Here is a 21,604-nt window from a genome sequence, read left to right on the forward strand (position 1 = left end):
GGCTGCCATCTTGTACCTCTGAACTGTTTCTGTTCCTAAACTCGAATGTAGAGAAGATAGAATGGACAAGAATACTGTATTATCTGCGTATATATATAATGTATAATCACATTGCATTTCAAGATGGCATTTTGAACTTTCATCTTTCCCTTCCCAAAATCCTAGTGACACTGCCATAGATATATATATTTAAAGATGTGCAGTTATGCTGGGAGGTGGTGGTGCGTGCCTTTAATCCCAGCACTTGGGAAGGAGAGGCAGTAGATCTCTGTGAGTTTGAGGACATTCTGGTCTACAGGGTGAGTCCCAGGAGAGCCAGAGCTACACAGAGAAACCATGTCTGAAAAAAGAAAAATGTAAGAAAAAAAGCATCTTTTGTAGTCAGAAGACAGGCGGAAGTGGTAACTTTGAAACATTGTAGGTGCAGATGGAAACATATAGTCCTGATAGCATTCTTAGCCCTTCGGTTGGTAGAAAATAGGATTTTGTGAAATAAACACAAAGGTTTTCATCTGTTTATCAGGGTGTGAGTTCTGATTACTGAGCTGGCTAGAGTAGCTCTTTGAGGGGCCTAAAGACAGCCCAGAAGAAACCCTAATTAAGCTGTGGGATCAGCAATATTCCAGACTCTTCATTATTTTTTCATCTTCAGCAGTCAGCCTCTACAGACACCTCCTTTCAGGAATCTCTGAGAACCAGCTTAATCTCCAGAACTCACATTGGTGGAGGATGAAAACTAATTCCTTCTACTCCTACCTCTGGGGTCCTGGGATTAAAGGCCTACAGACAAATAGTAGCTAAATAAATTAACTCGTAAAAGGGTTTGGGGGTTTGGTTTTTTATTTGTTTTATTTTTTATTATTTCTAAGACAGGATTTCTCTGTGTAGCCCTGGCTGTCCTAAAACTCAGAGATCTGCTTGGCTGAGTGCTGGGAATAAAGGCATGTGCCACCACCACCACCCCGCTTTTTTTTTTTTAAAGAAGTAATAGTTTCAGGGAGGGTTAGGAAGCAGGGTTTCTTGTTAACTTGTTTTTAAAACTGTTTCTTCCTTTGTCCCTCTGGCTGAGCTCTAACTCTCAGAGCTCCTCCTGCTTGTGCCTCCCAGTGCTGATGGACCATGACACCTGATAGTGCAGTGATTTGAATACTTGTGGTGGACACTGCTTAAGTGTTTACATCCATTTTATCTTGAGACAGATGCTGCTGTCTCTCTCTTTTATACTTATTTATTCTGATTGTCTGAGACATTGTCTCACTCTGTGTTTAGCCCAGGCTAGCCTTGTAGCTCTCCTGGCTCAGCCTTATGGATGCAGGCTGGAATTACAGCCATGATCTACCACACCCAGCTTTGTCACCCCTATTAGAGGGAATTAGCCTCTGCTCTTATGCTCTTACCTCAGCGGAGTCCTGATAATATCTCTTACAGTGATCCGCTGAGATAAGTTCCCCCATTTTCCCTGTTTCAGAGCTGAGGCACAAAGCTAGTACGTAATGCGCCCACAGGCACACAGGCAGTAAGTACCACCCCACCGTCCTACCCACTGGAGAGTGAATACAGATCATCGCTTGCACATTTGCAGAATTGCCATAACTAAGAAGGAAAAATGTCTCTTTCTTGTGCATAGCTTCCTTGTTTTAAAAACCGGAAATGCAGACCTTCAGAAAGTATACGATTCAGGGCCAACAAGGGTTGGCTTAGGGTAAAGCACCTGGCAGCAGGTTTCTTTGCCTGCTGACCTATCTCACTGGCCTGTCTGAAGAGTATCTCAACGTATTATACTTAGCTCAAAAACACAGAACGCAGACTTAATTGGGGGGGAGGGGTATTGTGGTATCATTTTAATTCCTTTTTTTTTTTTTTAATTTCATGTGTGTTTGTATTTTCTACCTGCTCGAATGGCCACGTTTCATGTGGATGCCTGGTACCCACAGAGGCCAGAAGCAGGTATGGGATCCCACTGGGACTAAAGTTATTGATTACTGTGAGCTGTCATTTGGATGCCAGAAAGAAAGCCAGTGCTGTTAACCGTTGAGCCATCTCTCCATCCCTTGCTTCTTTTTTGTTTGGTTTGTTACAAGGTCTCACTAGGTAAACCAGGCTGACCTTGAACTTCTCTTGAGCTCAAGCTGGCCTGGACCTCATAATCCTGCTCCTTAGCTCCCTGGGTTTATTATATTCAGCAATGTTACTAATAATTCTGATCCAAGCAGTCTTTGGAGTGTGCTTCGAGAAGCACCTTAGTTAGGAAGAAAGTGATTAGCAGTTACTATTTATTGTGTGTTAGGGTAGCAGTTGCTTTCATGTATACATTTACATTTGATTTGTACAATGTTGTGGTGTTATTATCCCAGTTTAATGTGTTCGTATATGAGTTCATTTCTGAGTTCCAGTGGTGACTGGCTGTTCACCTGGTCAGCAGCCCCACTCCAGAGGCAGCCTCCACTTTGGCAAATGCCTCTCAGAGGAGATGATTATCTGAGAGTGAACTGGAAAGTGCAGTGCAAACGATCTGTGTGTGTGATAAGTAACTGCTAAAGCCTCTGAAAAGTCAGGATGTCAAGAGCATGTCAACCCCGAGACATTCAAAAGGCAGGTGTGCATTTGCTTTATTGAAACTGCTGTCCACATCTGGACTTTTAAAATGAATACACACTAAAGATAAATTACTCCATCCTTTGACTAAGAGAACTATAAAAGACTAAGTTGCTTAATGTATAAGGAAAATAATCAAGGCTAGAACCAAAATTCCTAATTGTAATTATCATAAAGGTTCGGGTGGCCTGAACTCATGTTGCCTGGGAATTATGTAGAAAAGTGTGAGTCTATGAGTGGGAATGGTTTTCTAGCTGTTAACTTCGGCTAGGGATGCTATTAAACATCCTGTAACATGTGGCAGCTTGTAATAATGGATTGTCTAGCTCAAAATGTCAGAGATCCTGAGACTAAGAAGTGTTTTACACAAAATAATTCTGCATGATGGTGTTGGAACAAACATCCAGCTTGTGGACTCACTCTCCCATGTTGTCCACTGTCTTTAAAGCAGGATATTAAGAACTGGAGCTCCCTACTGCTAGTCACAGGTATTGTGGGGAGGTGTAAGTGAAGCATGAGGCTTGTGGCTCTGGTGTAGCAGAGTTAAGAGGTCCAGTGGGAAGTTATTAAGTACCCCTGCCGTTTTTATATTCTGCCGATGTTCTTCCTGGACCTTAGTCCACCTGCATTTGCTTGTCTGCTTGACTGGCTGACTGGCTCGCTGGCTGACAAGTATCAGATTTGAATGGTTTGTCCAAGTGCTTTGAATTTAGCACAACTAATGAACATGGTACTTACTGCAAACCTAAAGACCAAGGTCTGTTTAAAGAAATTCCAGGAGCCAGAAATGAACAGAGCCAGGATTTGAATACTGTATAACTCCTTGCTTGTGTCTGTCCCTGCCTGCTGCTTGAAAAGAACTCAGAGTTACCCTTCAGATACAGGATAGACTCCTGACTGATGGACTCTTAAGTCCTTTAACTGACTACTGTCTCATCAACCTCGTCTCTCCCTGACTGTGCTGTTGATCTTGTCTTGCCTCGTTGGGACACTTTCCTGTTCATCTACCAAGCTCTAATAATTTAGCAGTTTCGTAAAGAGCCCTCTTCTTTTCTTCCTCCCTGCCCCATTTTGTCTAATTTTTCTTTGTGTGTCTTCCATCTGCACTTGTTTTCCCCTTCATCCACTTAACACAAGTTGCATATACCTACACATATTTGCTTCTATAGTTAAGGAGGGTTTTCTCCCCGAAAGGAACTCCCCAAAAGCAATAGCTTGTCATTTTTATCTAGTTCTATGTAAACGGATATTAAAATCTGCATGGATTTTTTAAGAATTAATAAATACTTTTGCTTTGTGGGGAGGGGAAAGTTCTCATGTAGCATAGGCTAGACTAGAATTCACTATGTCACTGAAGATAATCTTGATCTTCTGGTCCTGTTTTTACTTCCTAAATACTAGAAATACAGACTTGCACCAGCATGCCCTCTTTCTGTGATGGTGTTGGGATGGAACCCAGGGTTTCCTGCATGCTGGCAAGCCCTGAACCAAGTGGGTGAGCTTCATACACAGCCCAACAAATCCCTTTGAAAGACTGCTGGTTGCATGGTCCTCTAGAAGCCGGAAAGTAGGAATTAGAAAGTTTCTTGTCCTTGCAGAGTGCATCATGTATGTTAAGAACTATTGGTTAAAATTTTCATAAGTAGCAAAGTCCAAAAAAGGAGATTTCTTTTGTTAAAAAAATACAAGAAAATCCTCATCAAAGGGATACCCTAGTTCCACAGAATGAACTAAAGTATATGCACACAAGAGTTATGGGCTCTGATTTATCCTCAGTTTGGGTGCTGTGCATGTACTGCACAATACGTGTAAATAGGAACGGGATTTGGATCTATGGAAATATGGGAGAAAAGTGAGTTTCAAGAGGGCACAGTCCAAAAAAAAAAAAAGAAAGAAAGAAAGAAAAGAAAAGAAAAGGAAAGGAAAGAAAAGAAAAGAAAAAAAGCAAGTTTAAAGTGCTAAATTCAGAAAAGCTACTATCTCGGGGTTGGGGATTTAGCTCAGTGGCAGAGCACTTGCCTAGCAAGCACAAGGCCCTGGGTTCGGTCCCCAGCTCCGAAAAAAAAAAAAGAACCAAAAAAAAAAAAAAAAAAAAAAAAAGAAAAGCTACTATCTGTCTTAGTGAAACACATCCGTGTGAAGAGAATTAGACTGAGGAGGGGTAAAAGGAGAGAGGGAAGGACAGAGAGACAGAGACAGAGAGAGACCCATGTGAAGAGGATTATACTGAGATATTAAGAGAGTGAGACAGACACAGAACTAAGAGTCCTTCCTGTTGCTGCCTAGAAAACAATTACGTCTTGAGAAACAGTGAACTCCTGGACTAGAGATACTAGTTTAACCTGGACTGCTGGTTCCTGGACCAACACCATCACCATCAAATAGCACGAGATTCAGATCCCTGTGGACCATTTTCTTTGGCTTGGCTGGAAGAGTTCGCTTATATTTCTGGAATGGAGCAATACAGCCTTCCTGACATGTCACCACAGGTGTTGGAGCGGTTATTAAAAATTACTATATTTAGGGATGGGTCTGTGCTGCAACTTTTCTAAGGCCTTTCCAGTTTGTTTCTTTGGGGTCCTGCTTGCTTGAAACCAGGCTTCTTTCCTTAGCATCTCAAAATAATAATAATAATAATAATAATAATAATAATAATAATAATAATAATAATAATGTCTGCAGAAGTGGTTTGAAATGTTTCTGTTTAATGAGAAGGCATTTTGGAGTAACACCTCCAGTCAACTGTTTCTTCTGCCTTCTCTCTACACCATTCTGTTAGCGTGCTGACAGAAATGAGCACAGATTGAAAAGGTCATGAAGACAGTTTAGGGATTTGTTGCTACCCAGCCCCAGCTAGACTTACTGGAAAAGGTCCATTTTACCAGATGTGTAGTAGTCTTAGAAGTAGACACTGGAAGCTAGGGAGGACTTGTTTCACAAAGACATTGGAAGGGTGGACATTTGAGGCTAGAGCACAAGAGTGTTGTAGGCACAAAGGTGGGAAAAGAGCTGTCAATGGTGAAGCCCCAAAGACAGCTGGAAGATCTTAACTTCCAGAGACTGAGCAAGGTGGGGAAATCTCTAGTATAGTATTGAGTAGGCCACTGAGGTCTGCACCTTGCTTCCTCTGTCTTTTTGTTTTGTTTTGTTTTCTGAGATAGGATTTCTCTGTGTAACAAGCCCTGGCTATACTAGACTCACTTTGTAGACCAGGCTAGCCTCGAACTCACAAAGATCTGCCTGTCTTCTCCCGCTGAGTATTGGGAGGCATGCACCACCATGCCCAGCGGAAGAAAGGATTTTTTAACATGCTGTTTGTTTCAGGTTCTACCCAATTATTTATTAGTAAATGTACAGAGTAAATGGACTTTTAAGTTGATCTAACCTGACAGTTCTTGAGTTTCCTCTAGTGTACATTTGTGTGTTGTTTGTCAAGGTTTAGGGCCTTCAAGGCTCTCAGTTCCTAGGATCTGGGCTGGCATGTCAGTCTACTTGAACTTTTAGAAACAAGTAAAGATTTATTATAGCCTCTCCCTTACCTTTGTCAATCGAAATAAACATTTTTAAAGCCATCTATCTGTAAAGACAAACCAGTTAGGCCAGAAGTATAAATATTCAAATTTGTAGTTTCAACCTATAGACGTCTATGAAATAGATAGTTGAAGTGAGATTAATTCATCCAACTCTTAACAGCTCACCTTGCAGGCTGGAGAATGTAGTGCAGTGATAGAGTTCACACAAGCTCAAGGCCTTGGCTTCAGTCCCACCACCACAAAAAATAAATAATGACTAGTCCTGCCTGAAAGGTCCCCTTTCCTGGATTTTACTTGGATCTGTAGGAGATTGACAGGTAAATAAATAAAGCAGGGTGCTCCCTGAAGTTAATGAGGATGATAGACACATTCTGTTTCTACTAGATACAAGCAGGAATGTAGAAAAAGGCCTCAGCTTTGGGTAGGGCTCCACTAATAATATACCGTCTTATTTTACAGTTAAGGAAAATGGAGCTCTAAAGTACAAAACACTTTCACAGTAAACTAATTATCATGTCTCATGTTTAAACTAGTTTTGGCTTCTTTTCTCTTTGTTTTGTTGCTTTGTTCTGCTATTCATTCATGTTTGGACACAAGAGACATAAGTGTAGCAACTGACAGTGGGCATTAGCACTGTTTGACATTGGTATGCTTTCTCTTAAAAATGGTGGCCCTTAGTCGCTATGTAATGCCTCGTGCTGTCAGCCCCCCAGCCTCTGTCTTGCCCCAACAGGTTTCCTATTTGTGCTCGTTCAGTCTTAACAGCTTAATAAGGTGGGGTGATGTGGGCTGATGAAACAACGTGAGAAGGTGACCTTCAACTAATAGCCGGAAACAGAATGCTTTTTTGTCCTTTTCTGATTAGAATCAGATCACAGGTTTGCTCTCTACAAACAAAATTAGATTTGGAATCTCGGGGCAGCTGAATTACTGTCCTGCTGAATATATATTCCTAGCCAAGCGCCTCCAGGAGGAAGAGCCATTAATTGGTATCTGCTGTTTTATGATTTTAAAAACTTGTCAATCCATGCAGCATTTCTTGTTTGCCTAGATTATTGGCCGCTCTCATAAACGAAAGCTCTTAAGTCTAATTGTTTGAAGTAGTTTTCCCCTTTCTGTGTCTGGTGGTTGGTTCCTTTTGATGCAGCCTGGGAGCCTACTGTATGAGTAATTCAGGAACATGGGTTCTGCTGTGGCTCGAATGTGTACAGTGGCACAGCCTGGTTTCCTCCTGTGAAAGTGCTTTCAGGGACAGCAGGGCTTATCTGAAGTAATGCTCGCTGTGACATGTGGTGAAGAAAGAGAAACTAACATAGTGATCACTGAAAATCTGCCAAGATTCACTAAATCAATTGTTAGCCCAACCTGACATCTTTCTCCTCCCAACCAGTGCTGTGAAGAGAAACAGGTGAGGATTTAGAGAAGATCCTTATTTGGGCAAAGAGTTAGAAGGTCAAACTGATTAGACTGATTGTTTCACTCAGGTTTTAGGGGGCTTGGGGGGAAGGGAGTAGAGGAGGGGTGCAGGATCTTACTATGTAGCCTTGACTACCATGGGACCCACTATGTAGACCAGGCCGACCTCCACTTTAGAAAGATCTGCCTGCCTCTGCCTCCCAAGTGCTGGGATTAAAAGCATTAAACACCAGGACCAGCTCATTAGGAAACTTTTTTAATGGTTTTAATTGTATGCAGAAGACAATATTCTTTTTTCTTTTTTAAGATTTATTTACTTTATGTGAGTACAGTGTTGCTGTCTTCAGACACACCAGAAGAGGGCACCAGATCCCATTACAGATGGTTGTGGTGGTTGCTGGGAATTGAACTCAGGACCTCTGGAAACGCAGTCAGTGCTCTTAACCAGTGAGCCATCTCTCCAGCCTAGGAAACTTCTTAAAATGTGTAAAGCTTAGAGGGGAGGTGTGTGTGTGTGTGTGTGTGTGTGTGTGTGTGTGTGTGTGTGTGTGTGTGTGTGTGAGAGAGAGAGAGAGAGAGAGAGGGAGAGGGAGAGGGAGAGGAGAGGAGAGGAGAGGAGAGGAGAGGAGAGGAGAGGAGAGAAGAGAAGAGAAGAGAAGAGAAGAGAAGAGAAGAGAAGAGAAGAGAAGAGAAGAGAAGAGAAGAGAAGAGAAGAGAGGGGTTGATTTTCATAAAGCCATGAAGAAAGTTTGAAGTTTAGCCATGGGAAAGTTCCCTATGGTCATCCTCAGAGATGGACTATGAAAGAGTAGATCGATCCTTCATACGAGGAAGTTTTGAAAGCTACTTGAAACAGAGAGCCTGGCTAGTACTCATACTGGCTACTAGCCCTGTACAAGTCAACAAAGGTAGCACCGTGCATCTAAACTTGATCATATTGCCATAGTCCATAAGCTGAGTCCCTGTTTATGGTGGTTTAATGTGTTTGACCTTGACTTTCTCCTGTCTTTTTATGCTAAAAACAGGAAAGCTGAGTGTCTGGTTTGTGTTGTACCAATGTAAAAGGAAACCTAACCCTTATAATTTTAAGAATAAAAGCCTTCTTTATCCCCTTTATCACGGAAGTTGGGAAAGACCTAGGCTCTCCAGAAGAACTGTCCAAGACTTTCGATTATATCTGCCCAGGCTGGAAGGAGGGCCTGCCTGCCACGCACAACCACTTCCTTATTGCCTTTCGTGGGTCTACTCCATAGTCCCAGGGGAGCGTTTCTCCTCCATCCCTATGTACTAGCAGGAAAATAAAAGAATGTGAAGTTTAGAGCTGACCTGTTAGAAATACAGCAAGTGCTGAAGCTCTCAGTACATGAGGATCATGAGGACTTGGCTTTCTTGTTGATGTTCTGGCTTCTGGCCACAAATTCATTCTTATTTTGCTAGCGGTTGAGCAAGGACTTTCGAAGTCTGGCCTTTTAAACATTTTGTTTTGCTTGGCTTGGTTTGGCTTTTTGAGACTGGGTCTCCCTCTGTAGCTCAGGCTGTCCTGAAACTTGTGACCCGCTTCCCAAGTGCTGGGTTTGCAGGTCTGGACCATGATCTACCTCAGCCTGCCTCGAGTAGATCTTTCAGGTGAGTCTTTGTTAGAGAAAAGAGGGGAAACTGCTTTTTCTGATAGTTCTTAGGGGTAGACAGAATGTATTATAATAGAAAGAAAGCTGTTTGTATGAATACAAATACTTAGATGCTGGAAAGGACGACACAGAAAGGGGGCTCCCCAACATTCAGTGTCCACTCTACACTGTGGAGTGTGCCTTTTCTCCACCTGATAGGGTCCATCCCGGGCAGAGCCAAGTTCAGGCAGCTCTAAGATGCTCAGGAGAGGCTGAGTAGAAGATGTCTTAGCTGTTGTATGGATTAGTTTCCTTAAAATCTGCACTATTTTGTTTTGTTTTTGTCAGTTCTTAGACTGTTTTGTATTTCCGTAGAAATACAAGTTGTCTATACTAGGAACATCCACATGCCTGCTGTTAAGTTCCTTCACAGCATTTTCCAAATCAAAGGTGATTTTCTAATATGGCTCCTACTTGAATTCTAGTAAAAGAAAACTAGCTTAATCTAAATGAGCAACAATGTAAATAAAAGTACAATATCTCTGTTCTTTCTACCCACTTATACAAGCCCAGTAACATAACAATATTGCAAATGGATCTGTATGAGATGGAAGGTAAGGGTGGGGGTTTGTTTGTTTTCAGTTCTATCCATGTTTTGTTAGTCTGTGTATAAATAATGTGTGAACCTGATGAGATGACAGCAGAGAAAGATACAGTTAAAGGGACAGTTGAGTTTTAGTTGGAATTGCCATATACCCAGGGAGTGTCCAAACAGACACCCATTGGATAATTGCTTTACTGCAGATTTTAAGTCTGCCTCTTACTCAGCACTGCTCGGTCCACTAATTGCTTTATAACAGAGAACTCGAGTCCATAAAATGTACACCAGTTACTTTGTGGACCTTGAACCGGGTTCTTAGAAAGAGGTGGTAAGGGTGGAGTTAAATTACAGAAAACAGTTCTTAGAGAGCAAGTTGCCATGAAGTTTGAGAAGCATGAATAAGTGGAACAGAACAGTTCCCGGATGGGCCTCTGGTTCTGACTTATTCTTTATTCTGTCAGTATCCATTTTGTTCTAGAATGAGCTAAGCTTGGGTCAACTTAAAGCTATCACTGGAAACTAACAATACCAATTTTCCTCCTGTGAATAGAATTTCTGTTGTACAGGGGATGGGTTAAGTTGAGGGGTGTGTGTGTGTGTGTGTGTGTATCCAATTTTATAGACAGACAGATAGAGTGAGCAAGCGAGTGGGTGAGTGAGTGAGTGAGCGAGTGAGTGAGTTATCTAGACACATAGTACATCACTGAAAAGCTAAATTGACCGAAAAAATATAGACTAGCATTTACTTATTATGATCTAAAATTTCAAAGAACTGGAGAGATAACTCGGCGGTTAAAATCACTGGCTATTCTTGCAAAGGACCCAAGTTCAATTCCCAGTCCCCACACAGTGGCTCCTAACCATCTGTCAGTAGTTCTTGTTCCAGAGGATCTGGTGCTCTCTTCTGACTTCCACAGCGACCAGGCACACACTTAGTGAACAGACATGTATGCAAGGCAGAAAATTCATACAGAAAAGTAAATAGAGATACAAAATAAGTAAGTAGTAAGTAAATAAATAAATAATGTGTATGCTGGTGATCAATCTCAGGGCCTCTCTCGCTTGTGCAGGGCAAGTGATCAGCCACTGAGCTATAGCTCCAGCCCTTATTTATTATGTTTTCTTCAATAATTTCTAAGTTCTTCCTGCTATACATTAATATTATATATTATATATTTATATAAATTTGGTTTGACATAGTTCTGTTGGATCTTTCCCTCACTGCTAGGGTCACACTTAGAGCCTCATGCATGCTAAGCAAATGATGTCACTGAGCTACAATCCTCAGAGTAAGCTTAGTGAGCACAAGAACTTCAAATTGCAGTTTAGCTACACTGTATATTGATTTCCGCCAATCTGCATCTCCCTATTCAGACTCCACTGGGTAAGCCTTGCAAAAGGTTCCCATTACAGAAGTCCATTGTCCACTACAAGAAAAACAAGCAGATTGTCTTCCTGCACTCTTCCCTAGTGCATGTGAATGTGGCATGCATCCTACACACATGAAGGTGCAGAGCAGGTGCAGAGTTTAAAGATTTGCTAGAGCTTTGAACATACGAGTGTATGAATTCCTGGGCCCCTGGGCTGTCTGAAGAGTTTTTGATAGTTTACCATTGAGTAGTTCTCTCTAATTGGAACATGGGGCTTAAACAAAAGGAAACCTCCAGGTCTTCAAATACTATTAAATACAGTGTTGGCAGAGTTTGAAGAAATCAAGGGTACAGGACTCACGTAGTTTGTGTTGCTGTGTTCCTGCTCTTAAAGAGTACGTCATGAGGTGTGTACTCTAAGGAAAGATTGGTTCATTTCTTTATCTCCCCAGCCTCACAGAAATAACACAATAAAATGCTCACCGCCTCTTCATGGCCTGGATTCCTATTGATAACGTGGAATGAAATTATCTTTGGTACTTTTCTGTTATCGCTTCTAGCCTTGTACTGGAAGAAAATAACATTTGTACCTTCTGTTTGTGAGTCTTTATTAGTCATTCTGGCTCCTTTTATTCTGATGCCATTTCATTTATTTGGTTCAGAATCCCAAGTTATAACCAATAATCCCACCATTCCATCATCATTTTCTTTTTTAAAGCAAAGCTACTGACTGCTGACCCATGGTCTCATTGTTGATACTTGTGGGCTCACTATTATATTTTGTTATTTGGTGTTTATTATAAAATTTTCATGAGCAAAACCACATAATACCATAGCGATGGTGTTGAGAGGAAGATACATTGTCAAGTCTATAATGATAATGGAGGGTCTAGCATGACAGTGACTGGAGCTGAAAAGTGGAACTTGCCTGAGTGATAGAATTGTGCCTATTTTGTAAGCCTGCTGTCATGGAGTCATGGGGTAGGAAGTGGGAGGGGAGGCTGCACATTTGTGCTCTCGAGTTGGGCATGTAGCTTCCTGGCTATGAACGCTCTGCTCGAGGAGCATCTCTGACATCTCGTCGATGTTACACTGCGCTGCTTGTTTGCTCCAGAGCACTGATTACGTCATGAGGTGATTCTGTGCACCTCACCGCTTCTCTCCTCATCAGGTGCTTTGCTTTGCTTGCTGTGGATCACTAGTACTTTGGCCCTTGATAGGAGCTTAATCAGTGAGTAATCAGAAGCATACACAGACTCAAGTCCAAGGATACCTAATTGGAATTTCTTTTACTTTTTTGAGACAAGTTCTCACAATATAGCCCACTATTGCCTCAGACTCAGAGTCTGTCTCCCTCAACCTCCTGAGTGCTGAGATTACAGGTGTGTATCATCACACCCTGCTCCAATTTGGAATTTCTCCTACATACTGGAAGTGTGGGACACAAAGAGATTTCAGGAGGGAGGCATATGGCTCAGAGGTTAAGCAAACTTGCTGGTTTTGCTAAAGGTCCAGGCTCCATATCCAGCACCCACATAGTGGCTCACTTGTGTCTGTAACTTGGGTTCCAGGGCATCTAGCACTTTCTTCTGGCCTCCATGGGCACTGCACACAAGTGATACTACACACTCGTGCAGGCAGAATACCCATACACATACAATAAATAAAACTTAGGAAAGACAGGCTTGTTGTATTGGGGAAAGAGGAGGAGGACACATACCTGAGAGGCGGAGTTTGAGGCTACAGAGTGAGTTCCAGGACAGCCAGGGCTACACAGAGAAACCCTGTCTTGAAAAAACAAAAAAAAAAAAAGAAAAAGGCAGATTTTATGAAAATCTCCCTCTGCACATATATCTCCCCACTCCCCAGTCTCCACAGCAACCGTGGGAGTTACTGCCCCTTGACTCATGTTGACCTCTGCAGAAAAGCATTAACATGATGCAAGACACAAGGCTGACTATGCAGTGTCCAAACCTAATTTAATATAGTTCATCTAATTTATACCTTGTTGTTCATGTTCTTAACTCTAATGTCCTGGTGCAGCTAAAACTGTCTCTGAAGTCTGGGCACACTCTTTGCCTGAGGCAGCAACAGACCTTTCTCCAGATTTAAATGAGCTCAAAGTTAATTGTCCTCTAGGCCTAAGTGGAATCTGCGCATCCTGGTTACACAGACCACCCCAATTAGGAGACTTATGTGAAGTCTTGGCTTTTCATCTACTGCTGTTTATGATTAAACAGCCTTAGAGCAATTACCTTTTGTAAATGGCTTACACTTATACATTATTACAAATTATCTATTCCCTGCCATCTAAAGGGGCTGTTTTTTTCTACCTTAAATTAAACACACATTAAAACCTGTGTCTTAGAGGAATGATTCTGCAGAGTAAGTATCTTAAGCCTTCAGGACAAGCCCTTGGTCCCTTTTCTCAAAGGCGATCCTTAGTAGTCCTAGTTACTCTGCATCTAGGAGAGCATTTGTTCATTGGACAAAATTCTGTATAGACAAAGTATTTATCAAGAAAATTCTACGTTCCTAATATATAATTGTTTTTCTTCAAAGACCTTTGCGCTGACTCTCATCTTTTTCTGGAAAACTGGATCCTTCGGACCACATGAGGATGAACCACATGGAGATGCATCATATGGGGATGAACCACACGGACGACAACATCACCATGCCACCCCACCAGCACCCCACCACCTCGGCCTCACACTCCCACGAGATGATGATGGTAAGGCTTCCACATTTGGGGTTACCCAAGAGGGAAAGCACAGCAGATCCCCCAGGCAAGCCTAGTGACTTACCAGTGTTCATGTGGCAGGCTTGTGACAGAGTGACACCAGAACCAAGATTCTGTAGAATTCTTTCTTCCCTAACCCTTTCTTTTGAAATTCACCTTTTCCTGAATTAAATCCTAGTGTTTGTATTTCATGTAGAAAAGAGAGAAAGACATGGGACTGGGGGCGGGGGGCTCTTAGTGCCAAGGTAGTAAGCCTCCCACTGCCTCAAGTATTTCTTCTTATCCAGGCAGGTTACTTTTAAGTGTTCTAAGTCTCATTGCCCGAGACTCCCAGATTCCCTTTAGGATCCTCAGTCTTCTCTAACTGACTCGTTTGGTTTTCTGGCAGCCTATGACCTTCTACTTTGGCTTTAAGAATGTGGACCTATTGTTTTCCAGTTTGGTAATCAACACACCTGGAGGTGAGTAACCAGATAATCTTCGAAGATGACAGTGTCATAAGAGATGACTCTAGATTTGGAAACCCAGCACCTCTCTCTGTTCTGTCATGGGATCTGTATGGTTGTGCATAACCATTGCAATTCCTAGTCCCTAAGCACAAGAGGCCATTTTTGATCCTCCAGTGAGTTTCCTTTAATTAATGTACATGTATTAATGCATATACTTTGGAGCGCTAAAATATAATTAAAATGCTAGATAAAAATCTTTTGCAGTCCTTTTCTTGTTTGCTAAGTTACTGGTCCTAGGCCTAAAATTATAAGCATATGCAAATATCACAGTGTAACCCTAGGTTAAAAACTGTTGATCTTGCCAAATATGGAAACACACACCTTTAATCCCAGCAGTTGAGAGACAGAGTCAGGAAGATCTTTGTGAGTTCAAGGCCAGTCTAGTCTTCATAGAGAGCTCAAAGATAGCCAGGACCTATGTAGATGCTGCCTCCCAAAACAACTGTGTTGATCTCATTACTGCCTGTTTACAGATAAACCTACCCCTGTGTAGTAGAAATGGCATGCCTGAATCACACAGTTAGTACCTCAGAGCTAAAACAAGGACCATACTTTCTAGAACTTCTAAACCAGTGCTTTCTCTGCTGCATCAAACTATGGTTTCCATATTCCTGATGCTTGGCCTATCATAGAGCCGCTCTTCATTTAAGGCACTGTCATCTATCTCTCTGTATCTGTCTTATAGTGGTGTGCTTTGCATTTAAATTACAGATGCATGAGCTTAATATTAAGTCACTTTACTGCAGAAGGTACCAAACCTATTTTGGAAATAAACCAATTTGCTTTTGGGAGAGAAAGAGAAAACATTTAGTCCTAGTAGTGTGTTAAATGTTAGTTCTATAAATACATTCATCTTAAATGCTTAACTATATATGCCTAATCCCTTAAAATGCCTTTCAAATTACGTAGGCAGCACTTGTAAAGCGGGTTGTTTTAGCCTGTGTGACAGTGAGCACTTTTGATCCCATGGCTTAGGAGGCTGAGGCAGGAGAATCTCCAAGATCAACCTGGGCTGCACAACAAAACCCTGTAGAACAGTAAAACAACAGTTGCTCTGCCTTCTGCAGTATTCTGTATAATGTGTTTGGATATAATGGGAAAGCTATGGTCGTGAGCAGAGGCAGTGATTTTTCACTAATGCTCACTCAGCTCTACCAAATGGGTAGAAATGCAACCACTCAGTGTATTCACAGACCTAGCCTGGTGCTTTTTCGGTTTGGTTTGGTTTGGTTTGGTTTGGTTTGGTTTGAGATAGCTCCTTGCCATGTAGCCCAGGCTAACTGTGACTCATCACTTCCCTCCTCAGTCTCCTGAGCACTGGGTCAGAGGCCTGTGTCAGTGTACCCAGCAGTTTTAACTGTACCCTTATCTCTTCCTTCTTTTCTCTCTTGCTCCTCTCCCCTCTCCTCTCCTCCCCTTTCCTGTCCGGTCCTGCCCTTTTTTTCTCAGAAATGGCTGGAGCTTTTGTGGCAGTGTTTTTACTAGCAATGTTTTATGAAGGACTCAAGATAGCCCGAGAGGGTCTGCTTCGAAAGTCTCAAGTCAGCATTCGCTACAATTCCATGCCTGTGCCAGGACCAAATGGAACCATCCTTATGGAGACACACAAAACTGTTGGGTAAGATAGAAAAGATCCAAAGGAAAATTTTAGAGATCTCTTAATAATTTAACAAAGCAGGTATTCTTGTGGAGTTAGTGATTCTGTGTAACTTTAGAAGTTCCAGGTTGTGGGTTATGGTATTTGGGATCCTGCAGAGGAACATACATATTTGTTCTATGTTACAAATGTTTGTCACTTTGAAAGAAGTTTAATAGTATCTAGTTTTTAAAACATTTGCTATATAGTAATGGGCATTTTAAGACTTTATAGTTAAGATATAAAAGAATGGCAGGTGCAAATGATTCCCTCCTGTCAAAAGTTAAATCTGATCAGACATGATGGATGCCTGTAGTCCCAGCACTTGGAGAAGGCTGGAGGATCTGAATTCAAGGCCATACTTTGCTACACAGTGAGTTTGAGACCAGTTTGGGCTCATGAGACCCTGACTAAAGGAAAATCAAAAGTTCTTAACAGATGTGGGCGGGCAAGTGTGTGTGCAAGCACACGTGCACGCGCACACACATGCGTATACACACACACACACACACACACACACACACACACACTCATTCACTCCTGAGTTTCCAGGATCGCTGAGTTATTATGATAGCCATGATGCCATCCAGTTGAGGCTGTGCTAACAGCTATGGCTGCTCTCCTGACCTGCAGGCTCCCAAGTCTGACTCTCCTGTCTCTTTATTCCCCAGGCAGCAGATGCTGAGCTTCCCCCACCTCCTGCAGACAGTGCTGCACATCATCCAAGTAGTCATCAGCTACTTCCTCATGCTCATCTTCATGACCTACAATGGGTACCTATGCATTGCAGTAGCCGCAGGGGCTGGGACAGGATACTTTCTCTTCAGCTGGAAGAAGGCTGTGGTGGTGGACATCACAGAGCACTGCCATTAACGTTAGACTCCACAGACGGCCTTATTAATTGCTGTAGGAAGCATCTTGGGACTGGAAGATATGATTCCCTCTCCAATCATCCCTCCTCTCTCCTGTCTCTTTATACACACACACCTACTGAATAGAGGTCTAGCTGACAGTCTCTGAGTAGTGGTTTTTCTAATAAGATGAAATTGACTTTTCTCTTGAAAGTCACCTGTGAGATGTCTTCTCCCTCATCATCCTGAGCCTTGTCTAATCCAGGTAGCTTCCTAGTTAATGATTTGGTTATCTGCTTCTTTCTACTTTTCCAGGGTTTTTTTTTTGGGGGGGGGTGCATTTTTGTTTTAAACAGATACTATGTGTATTTGGTGGCTGGGGTTCTGGGTCAGTGATGGAACAGGATTGATGGCAATTAGGGACATCTCATCCAGTCGGGACTTAAATTTCACACTAGAAAATAATCTCCAGTCTTAGCACAGTGTGGGAAACACAGGTGCCTCTCCAGACCTAGTGCACTTACGCCGAAACCCGAGTAGTGTGTGGGGCAGACAGGGACTAAACGCAGGCCGAGTTCCCGCCCACTCATCTACTTGTGTTCCTACTTAACATTTTGATTAGAATGAACTTGCCAATCCAAACAAAAACAGGACAATCAATTTAAGACAACAGGAATAGATTGTTAAATAAAACCATTAGTATTTGACTTTGACTCGGTCCCTTGGTTTGTCCCAACTGAACAAGAGTTTGTATTGTTTGTGTGTGTGTTTCTCAAAACCAACGATTTTCATTACTGTGCTGTAGAATCACCCAGAGGGCTTGCTAAGACACTACGTGGTGGGCCGCAGCCCCAGAGTCACCAAACTTGGCATTTCTGAGTTCCTAGGTGATGTTTCTACTGATAGTCCAGAGGATTTACCTTAAGAGTCTCCGCATTAAACTAGCAAAGGTGCACCTAGAAGGGACAGGAATGGGGCTACCTGGTATCAGGCATGAAGATCTGATGCTGGTTAGTAGGGTATGCCTTGGGCACATGTCACATATAAATGCTGCTGGTCGATACTTAACCATTCCACAAACTTGTATTCACCTCCAAGTGTTTTATGTATACCCACATACAATGTGTGGGGTTACAGCCAAAGTACACTTATCAGCATATATGCAGTCTCTAGTCCTACTTTTAAAGATCTAAGGTTCCTTGGAAGTTATTTGAAGGCCAAGAGACCTTTGATCTACTGGGTGAGTCAGCTAGTCAAAAGGCCAGAAAGGCAAACCCCAGCTTTCTTGTTTGGAGAGACATGGGGCATTGTTCTCAGTGTGCACTATGTTGGCCCCTATCCTCTACCCGACCACCTTTATTATTTATGGGGATTTACATAGATCACAGTGGCCAAAACCCCTTTTCTCAAGGAAGACTCTCATCGGATGTTCTGTTAATCATCAATCTACATGCAGGCTTGTTCCCAAACTACCTCTTTAAAGTTACTCTTCCTATGCTGTCTGTAAAATCCTGCCCTCTTTGGTGCTAGATCCAGTTGTGCCTCAGAGCAGAAGAAACAAACCTGCCGTCTTGCTGTTTTGAAGTTTGTACTTTGTCTGTGCATGCCAATTAAATATTAGAGAACAAGGAATGTGTACTTTGGTGGCTTTGAACCAAGAGAAGGTTTTAAGCCTATTGGATGGAGGCTAAAGATCTTAGAAATCAATTTTAGAGCTTTGCTTTTCTCTTAGTTCATCCTGCTGTGCTGGTTTTTAGCATTGCATGTAAATGACAGGTACTGACAAGAGCCCAACATTAAGGCGCAAATAGCCTGCTGTCATCTCAGATGACAGGGAATAAAAAACCCAGGGGAATACAGAAACCACACTTAGTGGTGACCCTGGTGCTCTCTAGATGCTCTCTCAATCTCAAGATGAGCTTCTATAAAACATCTTCCAGGGCCTGAGATGCAGCTTGGATGTGGATCACTTACCTAGCATGTGTCAAGCCCTGTGTTTAAGCCCTAACACCCTAAAAGCAAAGCATAAACTATCAGAAATGGGAACTTATCATTGAGGTGAGAACAACCAAGGCCTACAAGGACAAGGTGCTATGAATCTGAAACCAAGAGAAACCTCACTTTGACATGGTTCTTCAGGGTAGCTCTCGATTAGAAATAAGTCTACTGCAAATCCTAAGCTTGAGATCCCTGAACTAGGTTGCTGGAGAATGTGGTTAGTGCAGAACAGAGGTGAGCTCAAGTCCCATCCTCTTGAACTTTATGCCCAGCCTTTGTGTTTATCTAAATGTCTTTCTTCTGTGGGAAGGCTATACCTGAGTTTCTTTTCCCTTTTCCCTTTCTGTCTTTTTCCCCAGGTAGTTTAGTGTTTAACATCTCTCACCTTCCTGATGCAGTAGCACTGCTTGTGGTGGTTAGAATTACCTAATAATTAGAATCTGGTATTTACACAGCAGTAGAGGTCCTAAGTTTGCTCCACTGGGATTTCTTTCTATAGAGCTGGGTAGGATTAGCGTCCCCAGAGTTACAGGTCCTAGGTGCTGCCTGAGTCAGGATGGAAGAACAGCCAGCACCATTGCCGACATGTGCACCGTCCTCAACATCCATCCAATTTCTTCACGGTCTGTGGTGGGGTTGTCCCACACTCCCTTGCAGGAGTCAGGAGAGCGAGGCAAGGGTACATCATGTCATGTAATCTTGAGCCTGCCCTTTCCAGCCACTTGAGAAGATGCATTAGACGACAGGTCTGCATTTGATGTAATGCCTTAATCCCTGGGTCTACATTCACGTTGACTGTTTCAGAGACTGTAAGCTCCCAGAGAGCAGGATTGCTGTAATGGGAATGTTTTAAGTGTTGTGTGCAAGAAAACAAAATAAATGTTTTGATTTTTTGTGATTCCATGCATGTCTGTCTACAGAAAATAGTATCCAAATAGGCTGCTTCTAGGACGTCAGTCTCTCCGATAGCATGGCCTTGTTGCTCTCCTCTCCTCTCTTAACAAGCAGACCTAGTGCCTGCTTGGTCAGAATTACCTTGTGCACATAGCACATGGGGTCTTCATGAAACAGCAAATATTTCAGTATAGGAGGGACCCTTGAGTTCAAAAGCTAACGTTTGCATCCTTTCATCCACAGTTCATAATCCCTGTATTCATGCCATCAGGCAGGAGCACTAGGCTTACAGGAGGGTCACTGCCAGGCTTTCCCTATCCCTGTAGTGGGAGCAAAGTAGCACTGTTACTGGTCTTCCTGCTGGCCCCATCACCACTCCTGCAATCTTTCAGCATGCTGTGATAAACATCACCTTTGGGGACAGCAGGCTTAAACCTGGGCTGCACCACTTAGGATCAGCTATTCTAGCCATCTCAAAGCCTTAGTGTTTACATCTCAAAGCCTTAGTGTTTACAGAAGGCCAGTTGATAGTCCAGTGTTTGGCAAGAAGATCATGAGGAAAGACCTGGACTACTTAATGAAAGGTCTTCAGTTTGGAAGTTCAAGGGAACACAGGTAAATCCTCCTTTTGGGCCAGAGTTTATTAATTAGCACCATAAAAATACAGACAGCAGCATGACAGGCTCTGAGAGCTCAGGCCCCAACACCAATCTCTCGTTCTTTGTGGCAGGGAGAAGGGAGGGAATTCTAAAGAGATGTTTCACTCAGGACATAAGGGAAGTGAGGAGAGGTACACAGAGGTGGCAGATGTGCCCCACCAGAAGCCCTCCACTGTCCTAGAGTCTAGCAACCTGGTCTGTAAGGAAATAAAGTGTACCCTGACGCCTGGGTATTGTGTTTGCAGACACCCCACAGCCTGTCTGTCTCCCTGTAGCAGCAGGGATCTCAGAACCAGCTATGAAGATGGAGACAGGGTACACATGGACATAAGTTCAGCTGAGCCTGGGATTCAAACACAGTGAGACCCTGTCACAAAAACAAATGGCTATGGGTGTGGCTCAGTTGGTTGAGAGCTTGCCTAGTGTGCCTTTCTGAGCTCTGGGTTCCATCCCTAGCTTGCCCTGCATGTGCATACACACAAAGGAGTACTAGCACCTATTTAAACCAAGAGCAATACAGGTAAGGCATCCCACATGAGACAGGCATCCAAGCCTTATTACATTTTTACTGTGTACTGATTATATTATACTTGAAGGCTTCAGGAAAATGAATGGTCACTCTTCTGAATAAAGTGTCTTTACAAGCACCTGACTAGACTTGGGTGTTGGTAATCCAGAAACAAGCATCCTAAGGATCACAGAATTGATACATATAATATATGTGTGCTCAAAAAAGATTAGCAATTGCAATAAGTCCTGGTCTCCTGATGTTAATAAGAGAGCATAGAAATTCTTGGAAACTTAAAATGTTTTCTCCCCCACACACTGCTTTCTTGAAGTCTCGGCTGAGAAAACTAAGAAAGCAATGTAGCTGAGGCCATTAGATGCATGGGCATGGAAAGCAGGCTGCCCGGTGGGTACCTACCATTTCATGGCCTTGCTCTGGCTCCCTTCTGCAAACTCAGAATGGCATGCCCTCTCAGGAACTAAGAGAATCTGCATGAATCCCTCAGCACTGTCTTAAACAGCCCTCTGCATGACAGCATAAGTATAAAAGGCAAGACATGCAGGAGGCATAGCAACTGCGGGAAGTCCTACTGGGGAGTTGCAGTGGAGAACTGAAGCAGGCATATCTTTCTCTTTTCTTTGCCCCCAGTAAGGCCTTTGAAGGCTACAATAATATGAGTCTATG

At 42.7% G+C, this 21,604-nt stretch overlaps 1 protein-coding gene across 3 annotated transcripts in view; it reads left to right on the forward strand.

Annotated features, from left to right (window-relative positions):
• The window catches only part of Slc31a1 (solute carrier family 31 member 1), a 29,237-nt gene extending 9,480 nt beyond the window's left edge, over positions 1-19,757 (forward strand). Inside the window, exons 1-5 of one of the 3 annotated variants that reach the window (XM_063287116.1) lie at positions 13,489-13,507; positions 13,685-13,856; positions 14,254-14,326; positions 15,824-15,992; positions 16,682-19,757. In XM_063287116.1, coding sequence (XP_063143186.1) covers positions 13,737-13,856; positions 14,254-14,326; positions 15,824-15,992; positions 16,682-16,883 — 564 coding nt within the window. In that variant the 5' untranslated portion in view covers positions 13,489-13,507; positions 13,685-13,736 and the 3' untranslated portion in view covers positions 16,884-19,757. 3 annotated transcript variants of the gene reach the window in all.
• The last annotated feature ends 1,847 nt before the right edge of the window (positions 19,758-21,604 follow it).

The sequence above is a fragment of the Rattus norvegicus genome, chromosome 5 (genome assembly GCF_036323735.1).
Source record: "Rattus norvegicus strain BN/NHsdMcwi chromosome 5, GRCr8, whole genome shotgun sequence".
NCBI classification, from domain to species: Eukaryota; Metazoa; Chordata; class Mammalia; order Rodentia; family Muridae; genus Rattus; species Rattus norvegicus.